We start from the raw sequence: 19,941 nt of genomic DNA on the forward strand, positions 1-19,941 counted from the left end.
ATCCATTCTAACAACGTGCCGGCGTAGTCACAAGATTTGTGCGGCTTCTGTATGATCACACACGGGAATGCAAGGCATACTTGTTCAACAGCGATACAGGTCACACTGAGGGTGCCCGTATAAACAACTTTAACAATGTTAGAAATATACGCCACACTGTGAATCCACACCAAACAAGAATGACAAACACATTTCGGGAGAACATCCGCACCGTAACACAAGATAAACACAACAGAACAAATACCCAGAACCCTGTGCAGCACTAACTCTTCCGGGACGCTACAATATACACCCCCCGCTACCACCAAACCCCCCCCAAACCCCCGCCCACACCTTGTAGCTCCCGGAAGAGTTAGTGCTGCAAAGGGTTCTGGGTATTTGTGCTGTTGTGTTTATGTTGTGTTACGGTGCGGATGTTCTCCCGAAATGTTCTCCCGGAAGAGTTAGTGCTGCAAAGGGTTCTGGGTATTTGTTCTGTTTGTTCTGTATATGGCAACCCTCAGTGTAAATTGTATCACTGTTGATCAAGTATGCATGCATTCACTTTAGTGTGCGTGCAGAAGCGGCACATATTATGTGACTGGGCCAGCACACGTTGGACTGGATGAAAAGTAGATGTGAAGCGGATGTGACGATTTTCGGGACGGGCACTGAAATCTGGTACTCTCCCGGGAGGGTTGGCAAGTATGACAATTAGCGGTGAATGCGGTGTTACCGCGGCACCGCAGCTGAATATAATCGGCGGGCCAGCTCTAGTGTTAATTTGATATCACCTCAAGGGCCAGTTTGACACCCATGCTCTACAGCCTCGATTTCTTGGCAGATAATGTGGACCAATGAGCATTCATGAAACTCTATCCCTGAGGCGTTCTTAAGTGAGTACACTGATTTCCTGACTTCCAATTGACAGAGGGACGTAGCCGGTGATGCTTCTGAGGCTGCCCTGCTCAAATGTATTGAGTTGTGCTGTGGATCTGTCAAGGGCATACGAGAAAAATATTCCAAGCTTGCTGAAATACCCTTCAACTCTACTAACAAGTACCAGGTAAACAGTAAAAACACTCACACAAACTGCTCACTTATAGGCCTACTGAAATGATTTTTTTTTATTTAAACGGGGATAGCAGATCCATTCTATGTGTCATACTTGATCATTTCGCGATATTGCCATATTTTTGCTGAAAGGATTTAGTAGAGAACAACGACGATAAAGTTCGCAACTTTTGGTCGCTGATAAAAAAAGCCTTGCCTATACTGGAAGTAGCGTGACGTCACAGGGGGTAGGACTCCTCACATTTTCCTATTGTTTACACCAGCAGCGAGAGAGATTCGGACCGAGAAAGCGACAATTACCCCATTAATTTGAGCGAGGATGAAAGATTTGTGGATGAGGAAAGTGAGAGTGAAGGACTCGAGAGGCAGTGCAGGACGTATCTTTTTTCGCTCTGACCGTAACTTATGTACAAGGGTTCATTGGATTCCACAATTTCTCCTTTTTCTATTGTGGATCACGGATTTGTATTTTAAACCACCTCGGATACTATATCCTCTTGAAAATGAGAGTCGAGAACGCGAAATGGACATTCACAGTGACTTTTATCTCCACGACAATACATCAGCGAAGCTCTTTAGCTACTGAGCTAACGAGATAGCATCGGGCTCAAATGCAGATAGAAACAAAATAAATAAACCCCTGCCTGGAAGGATAGACAGACGATCAACAATACTATTAAACCATGGACATGTAAATACCCGGTTAATAATTTCCAGCTTGGCGAAGCTTAACAATACTGTTGCTAATGACGCCATTGAAGCTAACTTAGCTATGGGACGGCGGCGGGCATTGTAGCTTTCGACGACACCCCGGCCGCCATCAGAGTCGGCAAGAAACATATATTTCCCCAAAGTTACGTACGTGACATGCACATAACGACACGTAAGGGCAAGCGATCAAATGTTTGGAAGCCAAAGCTGTACTCACGGTAGCGTGTCTGCTATCCACCTCAAAGTCCTCCTGGTTGTGTTGCTGTAGTCCGCCGCTAATACACCGATCGCACCTACAGCTTTCTTCTTTGCAGTCTCCATTGTTCATTAAACAAATTGCAAAAGATTCACCAACACAGATGTCCAGAATACTGTGGAATTTTGGGATGAAAACAGAGCTTTTTTGTATTGGATCCAATGGGTCCGAATGCTTCCGTATCAACCATTGACGTCACGCGCATACGTCATCATATAGACGTTTTCAACCGGAAGTGTGGCGGGAAATTTAAAACTGCACTTTATACGTTAACCCGGCCGTATTGGCATGTGTTGCAATGTTAAGATTTCATCATTGATATATAAACTATCAGACTGCGTGGTCGGTAGTAGTGGCTTTCAGTAGGCCTTTATGCTCTCTTGTGTTCAAATAATTCATAACTTCACAAACATATTTCTTATATTGCCGGCCAATTATGCCCATCAACAAGGCAAAGGAGTCTCGAGAATTTCTAAACACTGCAGTAGTAGAGATTAATTTGCCTGACTTCAACAAACATGTGTTTTGTTGTCAGCTTTCCGTCCATAAAAACGCAACCCCAGGAGAGACCAAGCATCTGCTGGTCATGAAAGGTGCTCCTGAGAGGATTTTGGACCGCTGCTCCACCATCATGTTGCAGGGAAAAGAACAGCCGCTGGATGAGGAACTGAAAGATGCTTTTCAAAACGCCTATGTTGAGCTTGGAGGACTTGGAGAGAGAGTTCTGGGTAAGGACTTGTTAAACCCTCGTTTTTTGTCTGGGAATGACTGTAGACATAAGCTCAGTTACCCTCTGCTCCCTGTATCATCAAGTGGTGACAACATTCTCAGTAAAGTTATTGTAAGTGCTATGAAACAAGGGCTGTATAGCTCTTGAAACTAAGTAAGCCCCTGACCTCACTTAAAACCTACGGCTAGGTGAAATGTTCTGTTTTTAACCAAATCTACTGACAAGATGGCAGCGTAAAGACTAATGAAAGCACATAAATAATACTTGGTGTGGAGATTGTATGTTCTCAAAGAATTGAATGTATGAGCATACCTGAGCCCTGTGATTGATTGCTCTGTAGGTTTCTGCCATTTCAACCTGCCCGATGACCAGTTCCCAGAGGGCTTTGCATTCGACACCGAAGAGGTGAACTTTCCCACTGAGAAGTTGTGCTTCGTCGGCCTCATGTCCATGATTGATCCTCCTCGTGCGGCCGTGCCAGATGCTGTTGGCAAATGCAGAAGCGCTGGAATCAAGGTCAAATTAAACCTGAGACTTCATAAGGAAAATATGTCTATTTTCAGTCAGTCTGTAATTGTTTTCCCTTTTTCTCTTTTCATAGGTTATTATGGTAACTGGTGACCACCCAATCACAGCCAAGGCAATCGCCAAGGGTGTAGGCATCATCTCGGAGGGCAACGAGACAGTTGAAGACATTGCGGCTCGCCTGAACGTTCCAGTGTCAGAGGTCAATCCTAGGTTTGTACAAACCTTGGTGTTGGCTTTAAATACTAATAAAATAGCTTTGAATTACACAGTCAGTCAAAAACCCAATCAGCTAAAAGGCGACAACCCCCTGATTCAGCCCAGACAAATACATCTAAACTGTCATAAACACGTCCATCACTCGGCTGCGCCTCCAGGATTTATGACTAGATTGTGTGCAAAATATTATGTGATCCTACAGTATTGCAAGATAAAACATTGCAACTTCCTCTGAAAGGTCTGCTAAGTGACAAATTGCCAGCATTTAAAAGATTGCTCCCAAATACATCAGTCAGTCAGCTGTATGTGGCATAGTCTAGTTCCTCTTCTTATTTTCATATTTTCCACAATGTTGATTATCATTGTTGGACAAAAGCAGAGTTTTGTGGTTTTCCCATTCGCCATAGTGCTGAAAGGTTCCATAACATCTATTTTAACTTCAAACCGTGGTGATTGTAAATTGTGCTTATTTTCTTCTTTCCGTTATTATTTGTTTTGATTCCACTGGCAACATTGCTAGGATATGTTTTTTATTGACCGTCCAGCTTTGCACTACACCAGGGGTCACCAACCTTTTTGAAACCAAGAGCTACTTCTTGGGTGCTGATTAATGCGAAGGGCTACCAGTTTGATACACACTTAAATAAATTGCCAGAAATAGCCAATTTGCTCAATTTACCTTTAACTCTATGTTATTATTAATATTTAATGATATTTACACTTAATTGAACGGTTTAAAAGAGGAGAAAACACGAAAAAAATGACAATTAAATTTTGAAACATAGTTTATCTTCAATTTCGACTCTTTAAAATTCAAAATTCAACCGAAAAAAAGAAGAGAAAAACTAGCTAATTCGAATCTTTTTGAAAAAATTAAAAAAATTATTTATGGAAAATCATAAGTAATTTTTCCTGATTAAGATTAATTTTAGAATTTTGATATGTTTTAAATAGGTTAAAATCCAATCTGCACTTTGTTAGAATATATAACAAATTGGACCAAGCTAGATTTCTAACAAAGACAAATGATTACTTCTTCTAGATTTTCCAGAACAAAAATTAAAAAAAAAAAATCAAAAGACTTTGAAATAAGATTTAAATTTGATTCTACAAATTTTTTAGATTTGCCAGAATCATTTTTTTGAATTTTAATCATAATAAGTTTGAAGAAATATTTCACAAATATTCTTCGTCGAAAATACAGAAGCTAAAATGAAGAATTAAATCAAAATGTATCTATTATTCTTTACAATAAAAAAAATAAATTTACTTGACCATTGATTTAAATTGTCAGGAAAGAATAGGAAGGAATTTAAAAGGTAAAAAGGTATATGTGTTTAAAAATCCTAAAATCATTTTTAAGGTATTTTTTCTCTAAAATTGTCTTTCTGAAAGTTATAAGAAGCAAAGTAAAAAATTAATGAATTTATTTAAACAAGTGAAGACCAAGTCTTTAAAATATTTTCTTGGATTTTCAAATTCTATTTGAGTTTTGTCTCTCTTAGAATTAAAAATGTCAGGCAAAGCGAGACCAGCTTGCTAGTAAATAAATACAATTTAAAAAATAGAGGCAGCTCACTGGTAAGTGCTGCTATTTGAGCTATTTTTAGAACAGGCCAGCGGGCGACTCATCTGGTCCTTACGGGCTACCTGGTGCCCGCGGGCACCGCGTTGGTGACCCCTGCGCCACACCAAAAAACCATACAGCACAGTTGAGATTGAACGAATGGCCGCTTTGCAGTCTCACCCTCAGTCTGCTGTGCTTTCCTCTTCAGGGACGCAAAGGCCTGTGTGGTCCACGGTGGCGAGCTGAAGGAGATGTCCACCGAGCTTCTTGACGATATTCTGAAGTACCACACTGAAATTGTCTTCGCCAGAACCTCGCCGCAGCAGAAACTAATCATTGTGGAGGGCTGCCAGCGACAGGTATGAAATTCATCGCTTCTCTTCCAGATTTTCCGCAAGCTCAACATTTTGCTGACTCTTAAAAGGGAGCCATTGTTGCTGTGACTGGTGATGGCGTCAACGACTCTCCAGCTCTGAAGAAGGCTGACATTGGTGTCGCCATGGGGATCGCTGGATCTGATGTCTCCAAGCAAGCGGCGGACATGATTCTGCTGGATGACAACTTTGCTTCCATTGTTACAGGAGTGGAAGAAGGTAACGTCGAGCTTTTAAACTGCACATTTGATTTGACTTGTCCCTGATTGATATATTGACATGTATAACATTGTGTAGGCCGTCTGATCTTTGACAACTTGAAGAAGTCCATCGCTTACACTCTGACCAGTAACATCCCGGAGATTTCACCCTTCCTCCTCTTCATCATCGCCAACATCCCCCTGCCTCTGGGAACCGTCACCATCCTCTGTATCGACCTGGGAACTGACATGGTGGGTTGATGATATTATGTCCACTTTAATGGCATTTTTTAATGCCTCGAGATCTGCGCACAAATAAGTAGCATTGTTGTAACCTGCTCAGTGGCCTTGTGGTTAGCGTGTTCGCCCTGAGATCGGTAGGTCGTGAGTTCAAACTAGGGATGTCCCGATCCAGGTTTTTGCAATTCCGATCCGATACCAATGTTGTTTTTGCACTTCCGATCCGATACCGATACTGGCCGATACTGGCCTTATCCGAGCATGCATACTTGCTAACCCTCCCGTTTTTAGCGGGAGAATCCCAGTATTCAGCGCCTCTCCCGACAACCTCCCGGCAGAGATTTTCACCCGACAAACTCCCGGTATTCAGCCGGAGCTGGAGGCCACGCCCCCTCCAGCTCAATGCGGACCTGAGACTGAGTGGGGACAGCCTGTTCTCACGTCCGCTTTCCCACAATATAAACAGCTTGCCTGCCCAATGACGTCATAACATTCAGGGCTTTTAGAGAGTAGAGTGCACAACTGCGCACACAACAAGGAGACGGAGCAGAAGAACGAGGAAATTACAGACATGGCGACGCCGTCGACGAGCAAGATGAAGAAATACGCTTGCAAGTTCCAAATCGAATGGAAACAAGAATTTCAGTTCATCCAGGACAGTTCGAAGGGGAAGGTGTATGTTGCCTGTAGAACAGACTTCTCCATTGAACACGGTGGCCGAAATGATATACTCATCATGAACGGAGAAGTTAAACAGGACAATACTGCCATCTAATGGATAGCCACCGGAACACTGAAATTCAAGTATTTCTTTTATTTATATGTAACTAAAATAAATATATATATATATATATATATACACTACCGTTCAAAAGTTTGGGGTCACATTGAAATGTCCTTATTTCCAATGAAGATAACTTTAAACTAGTCTTAACTTTAAAGAAATACACTCTATACATTGCTAATGTGGTAAATGACTATTCTAGCTGCAAATGTCTGGTTTTTGGTGCAATATCTACATAGGTGTATAGAGGCCCATTTCCAGCAACTATCACTCCAGTGTTCTAATGGTACAATGTGTTTGCTCATTGGCTCAGAAGGCTAATTGATGATTAGAAAACCCTTGTGCAATCATGTTCACACATCTGAAAACAGTTTAGCTCGTTACAGAAGCTACAAAACTGACCTTCCTTTGAGCAGATTGAGTTTCTGGAGCATCACATTTGTGGGGTCAATTAAACGCTCAAAATGGCCAGAAAAAGAGAACTTTCATCTGAAACTCGACAGTCTATTCTTCTTCTTAGAAATGAAGGCTATTCCACAAAATTGTTTGGGTGACCCCAAACTTTTGAACGGTAGTGTATATATATATATATATATATATATATATATATATATATATATATATATATATATATATATATAGAATTCACTGAAAGTCAAGTATTTCCTACATATATATATATGAAATATATATGAAATACTCGAGTTGGTGAATTCTAGCTGTAGGGGGCCATCAACCACGCCCCCTGCCCCCAACTCCTCCCCCCCCCCCCCCACACACACACACCCCTCCCAACCCTCGACCAAGCCGTCCCCCCCACCCCCTACCCCCCACCTCCCGATATTGGAGGTCTCAAGGTTGGCAATTATGCGAGCATGTATTAAAATTTAAAGTTATTTAGCCTACTTAGTTGTCAGATTCATGTTGAAAAGGGTTTTAGTACTCTTGATAACAACTAGCCAGCTGAATTAGGTGAGTTTGAATAATACACAATGGCGATGTTGACGTGCGGAGTTTCAAACACTCTTCATTTTCCTAGCAGGGGACTTTTCAAACGATGCTACATATTAGCAGTAATGCTACTTTTTATAGCAACGCTTTTGCCCCACACTTGACAAATTACGGTTGTCTGTTCGACATATTCCCACTTGAAGCCAAACCACCGCCAGACGATGGACCCCCCTGCTGTTTTTCTTGGGAATGAATTCATTCTTCCTTCATTATTACCGCTCACACGGCTACGCTAGCATCACAGCTAACGTTAGCCATGCTGCTACCTCTCTGCCGGGAGAGTGCGTATACGTATGTGACGTATGACGTGACAGTATGTGACGTGTGTAAGAAGGTGCGCTTGCTGTCTATGAGAAGCAGCAAGTGGAAAGAGCCTGTCGTGTAAAGCCAGCAGCTAAAGGCAACTGCGTGAGGACGTATACTCGACTGTGTTGAAGGTGTGCTGGAAAATGCGGAACGGAAATTAGGGAGCAGCAGAAAAGTGGAATGTATTATTTAAATCTGTGCGTTGGAAAACACGGACCAGATCCAGTTTTTAAAAACTGGATCTGGATCGGCATTTTCCCATGCCTTGCCGATACGCATTTTTTGGCCAATATCGGCGGCCGATGCGATCTAAATATCGGATCGGGACATCCCTAGTTCTGACCCCGGCCGAGTCATACCAAAGACTATAAAAATGAGACCTATTACCTCCCTGCTTGGCACTCAGCATCAAGGATTGGAATCGGGGGTTAAATCACCAAAATGATTCCAGAGCACGGCCACCGCAGACATAGTCTTCCCAACGTGTCCTGGGTCTTCCCCGTGGCCTCCTACCGGTGGGACGTGCCCTAAACACCTCCCTAGGGAGGCGTTAGGGTGGCATCCTAACCAGATGCCCAGGGTGGCATCCTAACCAGATGCCCGAACCACCTCATCTGGCTCCTCTCGATGTGGCTTTACTTTGAGCTCCTCCCGGATGGCAGAGCTTCTCTCCCTATCTCTAAGGGAGAGCCCCGCCACCCGACGGAGGAAACTCATTTCGGCCGTTTGTACCCGTGATCTTGTCCTTTCGGTCATAACCCAAAGCTCATGACCATGGGTGAGGAGGAGATCGACCGGTAAATTAAGAGCTTTGCCTTCCGACTCAGCTCCTTCTTCACCACAACGGATCGATACAGTGTGTGACTATCGGTGGTACTTTAACTAACTTTGTTTGCGATCTCCCAGGTCCCTGCCATTTCCCTGGCTTACGAAGCTGCTGAAAGTGACATCATGAAGAGACAGCCCAGAAACCCCAAAACGGACAAACTGGTGAACGAAAGGCTTATCAGCATCGCCTATGGGCAGATTGGTAACTTTACTTCAGAACATAAACTAAAATCTTTCCACTTCCTGATGGCTTTTCAGTGTTTTCTTGTGTGTTCCAAACTTCTTTGCTTTGACCCTCCTCCTAGGTATGATGCAGGCCACAGCGGGCTTCTTCGCATACTTTGTAATACTGGCAGAAAACGGCTTTCTGCCCATGGACCTGATCGGAATTCGAGTGCACTGGGATGACAGACACGTGAATGACCTGGAGGACAGCTATGGGCAGCAGTGGGTCAGTAATTCTCACAAGCATTGAATCCGGAGCATGAAATTGCAGATGTGGTAGGGAAAGTGTAAAGACCATTGTGGTTTGTTTGTTTTGATCAATTCAGACATACGAACGCAGAAAAATTGTTGAGTTCACCTGCCACACAGCCTTCTTTGCCAGTATTGTCATCGTGCAGTGGGCTGATCTGATCATCTGCAAGACAAGAAGGAACTCCATCCTGCAGCAGGGAATGAGGTATGATCATTTTTTCTTTTTTCAAAGGGACTCTATTTTGCAAAACCCACCTTTTTTTACCTGATGGTAACTGCTTATGCGTATGTAGGATCTGCATAAATCCCGAATATTTGAAATCAAACCGTGGAGGCATACTTGCCAGCCCTCCCGATTTTCCCGGGAGACTCCCGTATTTCAGTGCCCCTCCCGAAAATCTCCCGGGGCAACCATTCTCCCGAATTTCTCCCGATTTCCAACCGGACAACAATATTGGGGGCACTGCCTTTAGCGTCCTCTCTCATCTGAAAAGGAGACTATTATATATGTCTCCGTTTATCCATAGGTTTATCTATAACCCATAAAGTAGGCAGGCACGGAGCTATTTCTCAGCGTGTGTTAATTCCAGCCGGCACGTTAATACACTGACACACAACATCCGGATTCAAAACTACGGCAAGTAGTAATGTCCAAAAACATAACAGAGACGAAGCAGAGGAAAGAAGAAGAGACATGGCGACGACGAGTAAGAAGAAGAAGTACGCTTGCAAATTTCAAAAGGATTGGAAAAAAATAATTTCAGTTCATCCAGGCCAGCTCGAAGGGGAAGGGGTATGCTGCCTGCACATTTTGTAGATCAGATTTTTATGTGTGTGTGTATATGTGTAAATAAATGAACACTGAAATTCAAGTATTTATTTTATATATATATATATATATATATATATATATATATATATATATATATATATATATATATATATATATATATATATATATAGCTAGAATTCACTGAAATTCAAGTATTTCTTATATATATATATATAAGAAATACTTGAATTTCAGTGAATTATAGCTCACTGAAATTCAAGTATTTCTTATATATATATATATATATATATATATATATATATATATATATATATATATATATATATATATATATATATATATAGCTAGAATTCACTGAAATTCAAGTATTTCTTATATATATATAAGAAATACTTGAATTTCAGTGAATTATAGCTCACTGAAATTCAAGTATTTCTTATATATATATATATTTATATATATATATATATAATTCACTGAAATTCAAGTATTTCTTATATATATATATATATATATATATATATATATATATATATATATATATATATATATATATATATATATATATATATATATATATATATATATAATTTCAGTGAATTCTAGCTATAAATATACTCCTCCCATGCCAACATGGCACTGCCATATTTATTATTGAAGTCACAAAGTGCATTATTTTTTTTAACATGCCTCAAAACAGCAGCTTGGAATTTGGGACATGCTCTCCCTGAGAGAGCATGAGGGGGGTTGAGGTGGGCGGGGTTGGGGGGGGGGCGGGGTTTTCGGGTAGGGGGTAGCGGGGGGTGTATATTGTAGCGTCCCGGAAGAGTTAGTGCTGCAAGGGGTTCTGGGTATTTGTTCTGTTGTGTTTATGTTGTGTTACGGTGCGGATGTTCTCCGGAAATGTGTTTGTCATTCTTGTTTGGTGTGGGTTCACAGTGTGGCGCATATTTGTAACAGTGTTAAAGTTGTTTATACGGCAACCCTCAGTGTGACCTGTATGGCCGTTGACCAAGTATGCGTTGCATTCACTTGTGTGTGTGAAAAGCCGTAGATATTATGTGATTGGGCCGGCATGCACAGGCAGTGCCTTTAAGGTTTATTGGCGCTCTGTACTTCTCCCTACATCCGTGTACACAGCGGAATTTTAAAAAGTCATACATTTTACTTTTTGAAACCGATACCGATAACTTTGAAACCGATACCGATGATTTCCGATATTACATTTTAAAGCATGTATCGGCCAATAATACAGGCAGTCCGATATTAATCGGACATCCCTAATAATAACCAATGCAAATTTTAACCAAAGAACCACCATCACATGTTATGTAGACCAGTGTTTTTCAACCACTGTGACGCGGCACACTAGTGTGCCGTGAGATACAGTCTGGTGTGCCGTGGGAGATGATCTCATTTCACCTATTTGGGGTATAACATTTTTTGCAAACCAGTAATTATAGTCTGCAAATGATGTGTTGTTGTTGAGTGTCGGCAGAGTAACCGTGTAATACTCTTCCATATCAGTAGGTGGCAGCAGGTAGCTAATCGTGATCACAATTTTTCAGATGACAGTGGGAGGCAGTGTGCAGGTAAAAAGGTGGCAAATGCTTAAACTTCTATTCACACATTTAAAAAAACACTTTAAGACTAATGTCTTGAAAAAATATATCACTCTTGAATCAACACAGTAGTTAATACTATGATCAATGTTAATTGAAATACTAAATGTGGGTTATAAATAATAATGGAAGTACAATTGTTTGTATATAGTATATAAATTGGTACAAAGGTTTAACATGTCTACAAGGATATTTCACATGCCTTTACTGTGTATATCATTGAACAGTGTTTGTTATGTATAATGTGTATTTATAATATGTTGTACAAAGGACATTTGATAATTTTTGGAAGTTTATTTTGTACTTGACATTGTTTATAGGGTTAGGCGCAATAAGTGTTCAACTTCAACCTAAACCCTTTCGGTCTGCAATATTTTCATTTTCAATTTATGAATGTACAACTGTTTGTTTATTTTGTTGACGATTGACCGAAGAATAATAAACTTGAAACTTGAAAAATAAACAAAAGGTGAGTGCCCCTAAAAAAAGGCATTGAAGCTTAGGGAAGGCTATGCAGAACGAAACTACAACTGAACTGGTGACAAAGTGAAGAAAAACAGAATGCTGGACAACAGCAAAGACTTACAGCGTGTGGAGTAGACGGCGTCCACAAAGTACATCCGAACATGACAATCAACAATGTCCCCACAAAGAAGGATACAAACAACTGCAATATTCTTGATTGCTAAAACAAAGCAGGTGCGGGGAATATCGCTTAAAGGAAGACATGAAACTGCTACAGGAAAATACCAACAAAACAGGAAAAGCCACCAAAATAGGAGCGCAAGACAAGAACTAAAACACTACACATAAGAAAACAGCAAAAAAGTCCAAATAAGTCAGGGTGTGATGTGACAGTACACCTACTTTGAGATAAGAGCTATAGTGTTGCATGCTTAGTTATGCTTTAAAATCATATCCCACGACTTTTTATTGTCAATATCGAGTTTCATATTTGAATGATTTCTGCTGGTGGTGTGCCTTTGGATTTTTTCAATGAAAAAAATGTGCCTCGGCTCACAAAAGGTTGAAAAACACCGATGTAGACAACAAGGAAGTGTAGACAAAAAAAAATCATAATGTGACCCCTACAATGTCCAAATAAAGTGTTTCCACCTCGCTGTGATGTCACAACGTCGCCAGAATATTAAGCCTGGCGGGCAGACATCCAAACCTGTGTGCAAGCTGACGCCCACATGCATGAACATTATGATTGGATTCTTTAAAATTGTTTAACACCAGAAGCCAACAGTCTAACAACATTTAGAAGTCAGAAAAGACGGACATCATCATAGATCCCTTTTAAAAAATATCATTAGCATAATTTGACTTTCTTAAAAGAAATCATTTTACGATTGAATTAGCTCTAAATAACAACTTTAGAGCTAACCATGTTCATCGTTTTCCTCCACAGAAACCGCATCCTTATCTTCGGACTGTTTGAGGAGACCGCCCTGGCTGCCTTCCTGTCATACTGCCCTGGCATGGACGTTGCCCTCAGAATGTACCCCCTCAAGTGAGTAAATACACACAATGTACCAATATCATGCTGCAAAAACTGAAATCTAAGTAAGATGAAATATCTCAATATTTGCTTATTTTCTGTCTGATAAGATCATTCTTCTCACTAAGCAGATTTTATGTTATAGAGTGTTTTACTTGTTTTAAGCGTTTTGGTCCTAAATGATGTCAGTAAGATATTACAGCTTGTTGCTGAGATTTGATGAGCTATATTGAGTAAAACACGCTTGAAACTAGAATATCAACTGTTGCAAAGCTGTGTCAGCAACACTCACAAGTATAAAACTACTTTTTTTAAAGTAATCATTTCTTATTTCAAGCATGACAAAAAAAAAAAATCATGACTTTGACACAATTGTGTCTCATAATTAAAACAGATGACGGCCAAATGGACTTTGCTGTTTTATTTTCAATTAAACAATAGAAAATACGTACTCATATAGTAGTACAGTTGGCACAGTACAGTAAACTGACAGTTAATATTTAAACATTTAACATTTCAAACAATTTTGAACAGTAATAGTTCATGCACATTCAGATGAATTCTTCAAAATTACAATAAAAAAAAAATTGGGCCGGGGGCCGGGCTGTATATATGCGCACTAATTGACTGAAAGAGCACGCACTTGACGCGATGATGTCATGTTATCCATGGAAAAATGCATTTTTAGACAATATGATTTGCCTGAGCGGCTAGGAGACCCCGAGAGTAACAAGCGCTTGCCTTGTTGCATTTCCATTAAGAACAATAAATAAGTTTTTAGTATAAGTTTGCTGGTTTCAAGAAATGTAATGCCGAGCGCATATCATTATGTCAAGATAATGGCACTAGCATTTACTTCATTTAAGAATATTTTTCAACATATTGAGAAAAAAGGTCTCTTTTTTTTCTACCAAGAAAAGTGCACTTGTTATTAGTGAGAATATACTTATTTTAAGGTATTTTTGGGTTCATTGAGGTTAGCTAATTTTACTTGTTTTGGAAAGTCTTGACAAGCCAAATTTTCTTGTTCTATTGGCAGATAATTTTGCGTGGTTCAAATAAAATACCCGTAAGTTTAGGTTTTTTTTTCTTGTTTTTGAACACTGACTTTTTGCAGTGCACTTAGCACAATGTACCAATATCACACTGCAAAAACTGCAATCTAAGTAAGATGAAATATCTCAAATAAGGGTGATATTTGCTTATTTTCTGTCTGATAAGATAATTCTTCTCACTAAGCAGATTTTATGTTAGAGTGTTTTACTTGTTTTAAGCGTTTTGCTCCTAAATAATCTCAGTAAGATATTACAGCTTGTTGCTGAGATTTGATGACCTATATCAGGGGTCACCAAAGCGGGGCCCGCGGGCACCAGGTAGCCCGTAAGGACCAGATGAGTCGCCCGCTGGCCTGTTCTAAAAATAGCTCAAATAGCAGCACTTACCAGTGAGCTGCCTCTATTTTTAAAATTGTATTTATTTACTAGCAAGCTGGTCTCGCTTTGCTCGACATTTTTAATTCTAAGAGAGACAAAACTCAAACAGAATTTGAAAATCCAAGAAAATATTTTAAAGACTTGGTCTTCACTTGTTTGAATAAATTCATTAATTTTTTTTACTTTGCTTCTTATAACTTTCAGAAAGACAATTTTAGAGAAAAAATACAACCTTAAAAATGATTTTAGGATTTTTAAACACATATACCTTTTTACCTTTTAAATTCCTTCCTCTTCTTTCCTGACAATTTAAATCAATGTTCAAGTAAAAAAATATATTTTTTATTGTGAAGAATAATACATACGTTTTAATTTGATTCTTCATTTTAGCTTCTGTTTTTTCGACGAAGAATATTTGTGAAATATTTCTTCAAACTTATTATGATTAAAATTCAAAAAAATTATTCTGGAAAATCTAGAAAATCTGTAGAATCAATTTTAAATCTTATTTCAAAGTCTTTTGAATTTCTTTAAAAAATTTTGTTCTGGAAAATCTAGAAGAAATAATGATTTGTCTTTGTCAGAAATATAGCTTGGTCCAATTTGTTATATATTCTAACAAAGTGCAGATTGGATTTTAACCTATTTAAAACATGTCATCAAAATTCTAAAATTAATCTTAATCAGGAAAAATGACTAATGATGTTCCATGAATAATTTTTTTTATTTTTTCAAAAAGATTCGAATTAGCTAGTTTTTCTCTTCTTTTTTTCGGTTGAATTTTGAATTTTAAAGAGTCGAAATTGAAGATAAACTATGTTTCAAAATGTAATTGTCATTTTTTTCGTGTTTTCTCCTCTTTTAAACCGTTCAATTAAGTGTAAATATCATTAATTATTAATAATAACATAGAGTTAAAGGTAAATTGAGCAAATTGGCTATTTCTGGCAATTTATTTAAGTGTGTATGAAACTGGTAGCCCTTCGCATTAATCAGCACCCAAGAAGTAGCTCTTGCTTTCAAAAAGGTTGGTGACCCCTGACTTATATTGAGTAAAACATGCTTGAAACTAGAATATCAAGTGTTGCAAAGCTGTGTCATCAACACTCACAAGTATAAAACTACTTTTTTAAAGTAATCATTTCTTATTTCATGCAACTTCACCGGTTTTGGGTTTTTTGCAGGAGAGCATTTCAGAAAAGCACCTAACTCCTGTGTTTGTGTCCGTGTCCCTTCAGACCATACTGGTGGTTATGTGCCTTCCCATACTCACTGCTCATCTTCCTCTACGACGAGGCCAGAAGATACGTCCTCAGACGCAACCCAGGCGGTAAGACACTTTTCCCCATTTACCATCACAGTTCAATGATGCCGATGCTAGGAAATCAGCCCGCAGGCTGGCGGCGAGATCTTTAGACGTTTGTTTAATGCTCCAGAACATGCTGCTGTGGTCCATTTAGGTATATGTGGAACAGAGCGCTCTAGTAGGACTTGACTTGCTCGCAATACTGTGCAATACTGGAGTTATATCATCCAAGCTTCACAGTAAAAAAAGACAGGCAGGCTTCGGTTTGAAACAATAAGAGGATGTGCGCACGTTTTACCGCTCAATGCCACGGTGCGGATCAGCCAGCTGTGGGCAGATGGTGTGGCCTTGTGGGATTTGAACTCTCAACTCTGCTATTGTTATTGTTTGATTCCATCGACTTCACTCCGCTTGATTTTGCAGCTTCGTTTCCACTGTGAATATAGTTTAGATCAGGGGTCACCAACCTTTTTGAAACCAAGAGCTACTTCTTGGGTACTGATTAATGCGAAGGGCTACCAGTTTGATACACACTTAAATAAATTGCCAGAAATAGCCAATTTGCTTAGTTTACCTTTAACTCTGTTATTTTTAATAATTAATGATATTTACACTTAATTGAATGGTTTAAAAGAGGAGAAAACACAAAAAAAATGACAATTAAATTTTGAAACATAGTTTATCTTCAATTTCGACTCTTTAAAATTCAAAATTCAACCGAAAAAAAAGAAGAGAAAAACTAGCTAATTCGAATCTTTTTGGAAAAAATTAAAAAAAGAATTTATGGAACATCATTAGTAATTTTTCCTGATTAAGATTAATTTTAGAATTTTGATGACATGTTTTAAATAGGTTAAAATCCAATCTACACTTTGTTAGAATATATAACAAATTGTACCAAGCTATATTTCTAACAAAGACAAATCATTATTTCTTCTAGATTTTCCAGAACAAAAATTTTAAAAGAAATTCAAAAGACTTTGAAATAAGATTTAAATTTGATTCTACAGATTTTCTAGATTTGCAAGAATAATTTTTTTGAATTTTAATAATAAGTTTGAAGAAATATTTCACAAATATTCTTTGTCGAAAAAACAGAAGCTAAAATGAAGAATTAAATTAAAATGTATTTATTATTCTTTACAATAGAAAAAATAAATTTACTTGAACATTGATTTAAATTGTCAGGAAAGAAGAGGAAGGAATTTAAAAGATAAAAAGGTATATGTGTTTAAAAATCCTAAAATCATTTTTAAGGTTGTGTTTTTTCTCTAAAATTGTTTTTCTGAAAGTTATAAGAAGCAAAGTAAAATATATTATGCTATTATTATATTATATTATATTTAATAAATATTTAAACAAGTGAAGACCAAGTCTTTAAAATATATTTTCTCGGATTTTCAAATTCTATTTGAGTTTTGTCTCTCTTAGAATTAAAAATGTCGGGCAAAGCGAGACCAGCTTGCTAGTAAATAAATACAATTTAAAAAATAGAGGCAGCTCACTGGTAAGTGCTGCTATTTGAGTTATTTTTAGAACAGGCCAGCGGGCTATTCATCTGGTCCTTACGGGCGACCTGGTGCCCGCGCGCACCGCGTTGGTGACCCCTGGTTTAGATTAATTGATGAGTAAATTATATTACACAGTTTTTTTCTGGATTGATGCTGATACTGTAACAGTCTATATCAGGCGTGGGCAATTATTTCACTCGGGGGGGCCAGATTTAGATTAAAAAAAGTGTGTCAGACAGCCTTAAAAAACGGAATGGAATTTGACATTTATTTACTGAATGAGACACCCAGAATGTACATGAAAATAAAGAATGTGGGATTTACAATATTAACTACGAAGGATAAAACACTGAATATTGACAACATATTTTACAATCAACCGAAACGCAATAAACATAGTGAAAAAAAACCCACCTACAATCTGAGATACCTCATAGTGACCATAGTAAGTAATTATATGACCATAGTAACTAATTAGATGACCATAGTAACTAGTATGTCATGCAGATTCCAAGCATTGAAAGACTTAGTATAGTTGAAGACTTACGGTTATTAGAAAACATTACTGCACATCATAATGGCAGCTACACTTTACATCTTAAACATCTAAATCAGGGGTCACCAACGCGGTGCCCGCGGGCACCAGGTAGCCCGTAAGGACCAGATGAGTAGCCCGCAGGCCTGTTCTAAAAAATAGCTCAAATAGCAGCACTTACCAGTGAGCTGCCTCTACTTTTTAAATTGTATTTATTTACTAACAAGCTGGCCTCGCTTTGCCCGACATTTTTAATTCAAAGAGAGACAAAACTCAAATAGAATTGGAAAATCCAAGAAAATATTTTAAAGACTTGGTCTTCTTTTGTTTAAATAAATTCATTAATTTTTTTACTTTGCTTCTTATAACTTTCAGAAAGACAATTTTAGAGTAAAAATACAACCTTAAAAATGATTTTAGGATTTTTAAACAAATATACCTTTTTACCTGTTATATTCCTTCCTCTTCTTTCCTGACAATTTAAATTAATGTTCAAGTAATTTTTTTTTTATTATTGTAAAGAATAATAAATACATTTTCATTTAATTTTTCATTTTAGCTTCTGTTTTTTCGACAAAGAATATTTGTGAAATATTTCTTCAAACTTATTATGATTAAAATTCAAAAAAATTATTATGGCAAATCCAGAAAATCTGTAGAATCACATTTAAATCTTATTTCAAAGTCTTTTGAATTTCTTTTAAAATTTTTGTTCTGGAAAATCTAGAAGAAATAATGATTTGTCTTTGTTAGAAATATAGCTTGGTCCAATTTGTTATATATTCTAACAAAGTGCAGATTGGATTTTAACCTATTTAAAACATGTCATCAAAATTCTAAAATTAATCTTAATCAGGAAAAATTACTAATGATGTTCCATAAATTATTTTTTCAATTTTTTCAAAAAGATTCGAATTAGCTAGTTTTTCGCTTCTTTTTCTCGGTTGAATTTTGAATTTTTAAGAGTCGAAATTGAAGATAAACTGTTTCAAAATTTAATTGTCATTTTTTTTGTGTTTTCTCCTCTTTTAAACCGTTCAATTAAGTGTAAATATCATTAATTATTAATAATAACATAGAGTTAAAGGTAAATTGAGCAAACTGGCTATTTCTGGCAATTTATTTAAGTGTGTATCAAACTGGTAGCCCTTCGCATTAATCAGTACCCAATTAGTAGCTCTTGGTTTCAAAAAGGTTGGTGACCCCTGATCCAAAACAATTATTTGGGAATTTCCGGCGGGCCAGATAGAAAAGCTCAACGGGCCGCATGTGGCCCCCGGGCCTTAATTTGCCCAGGTCTGGTCTATATCAAACAATACTGATTATCCAACACTGATACCAACATTTTTTTTTTACTCTGTAGTAGTGTTGTCCCGATACCATCATTTTGGTACCTGTACCAAAATTATTTTGATACTTTTCAATACTTTTCAGTATTTTCCTAAATAAAGGGGACCACAACAAATTGCATAATCGGCTTTATTTTAACAAACAAATCTTAGGGTACATTAAACATACGTTTATTATTGCAAGTTTGTCCTTAAATAAAATAGTGAACATACAAGACAACTTGTCTTTTAGTAGTAAGTAAGCAAACAAAGGCTCCTAATTTAGTCTGCTGACATATGCAGTAACATATTGTGTCATTTATCATTCTATTATTTTGTCAACATTATTAAGGACAAGTGGTAGAAAATGAATTATTAATCTACTTGTTCATTTACTGTTAACATCTGCTTACTTTCTCTTTTAACATGTTCTATCTACACTTCCGTTAAAGTGTAATAATCACTTATTCTTCTGTTGTTTGATACTTTACATTCGTTTTGGATCATACCACAAATCTGGGTATCAATCCGATACCAAGTCGTTACAGGATCATACATTGGTCATATTCAAAGTCCTCATGTGTCCAGGGACATATTTCCTGACTTTATAAACATGATATACATTTAA

The 19,941-nt window shown here is 37.8% G+C and overlaps 1 protein-coding gene across 1 annotated transcript in view; it reads left to right on the plus strand.

Annotated features, from left to right (window-relative positions):
• Window positions 1–19,941, plus strand: part of LOC133659939 (sodium/potassium-transporting ATPase subunit alpha-1-like) — a 37,102-nt gene that overhangs the window by 12,849 nt on the left and 4,312 nt on the right. Inside the window, 12 exon segments of the mRNA XM_062062874.1 lie at window positions 911–1,045; window positions 2,556–2,748; window positions 3,091–3,266; window positions 3,352–3,488; window positions 5,270–5,420; window positions 5,486–5,654; window positions 5,733–5,887; window positions 8,883–9,006; window positions 9,110–9,255; window positions 9,356–9,486; window positions 13,111–13,212; window positions 15,872–15,963. Coding sequence (XP_061918858.1) covers window positions 911–1,045; window positions 2,556–2,748; window positions 3,091–3,266; window positions 3,352–3,488; window positions 5,270–5,420; window positions 5,486–5,654; window positions 5,733–5,887; window positions 8,883–9,006; window positions 9,110–9,255; window positions 9,356–9,486; window positions 13,111–13,212; window positions 15,872–15,963 — 1,711 coding nt within the window.

Source organism: Entelurus aequoreus, linkage group LG01 (assembly GCF_033978785.1).
Source record: "Entelurus aequoreus isolate RoL-2023_Sb linkage group LG01, RoL_Eaeq_v1.1, whole genome shotgun sequence".
Lineage (NCBI taxonomy): Eukaryota > Metazoa > Chordata > Actinopteri > Syngnathiformes > Syngnathidae > Entelurus > Entelurus aequoreus.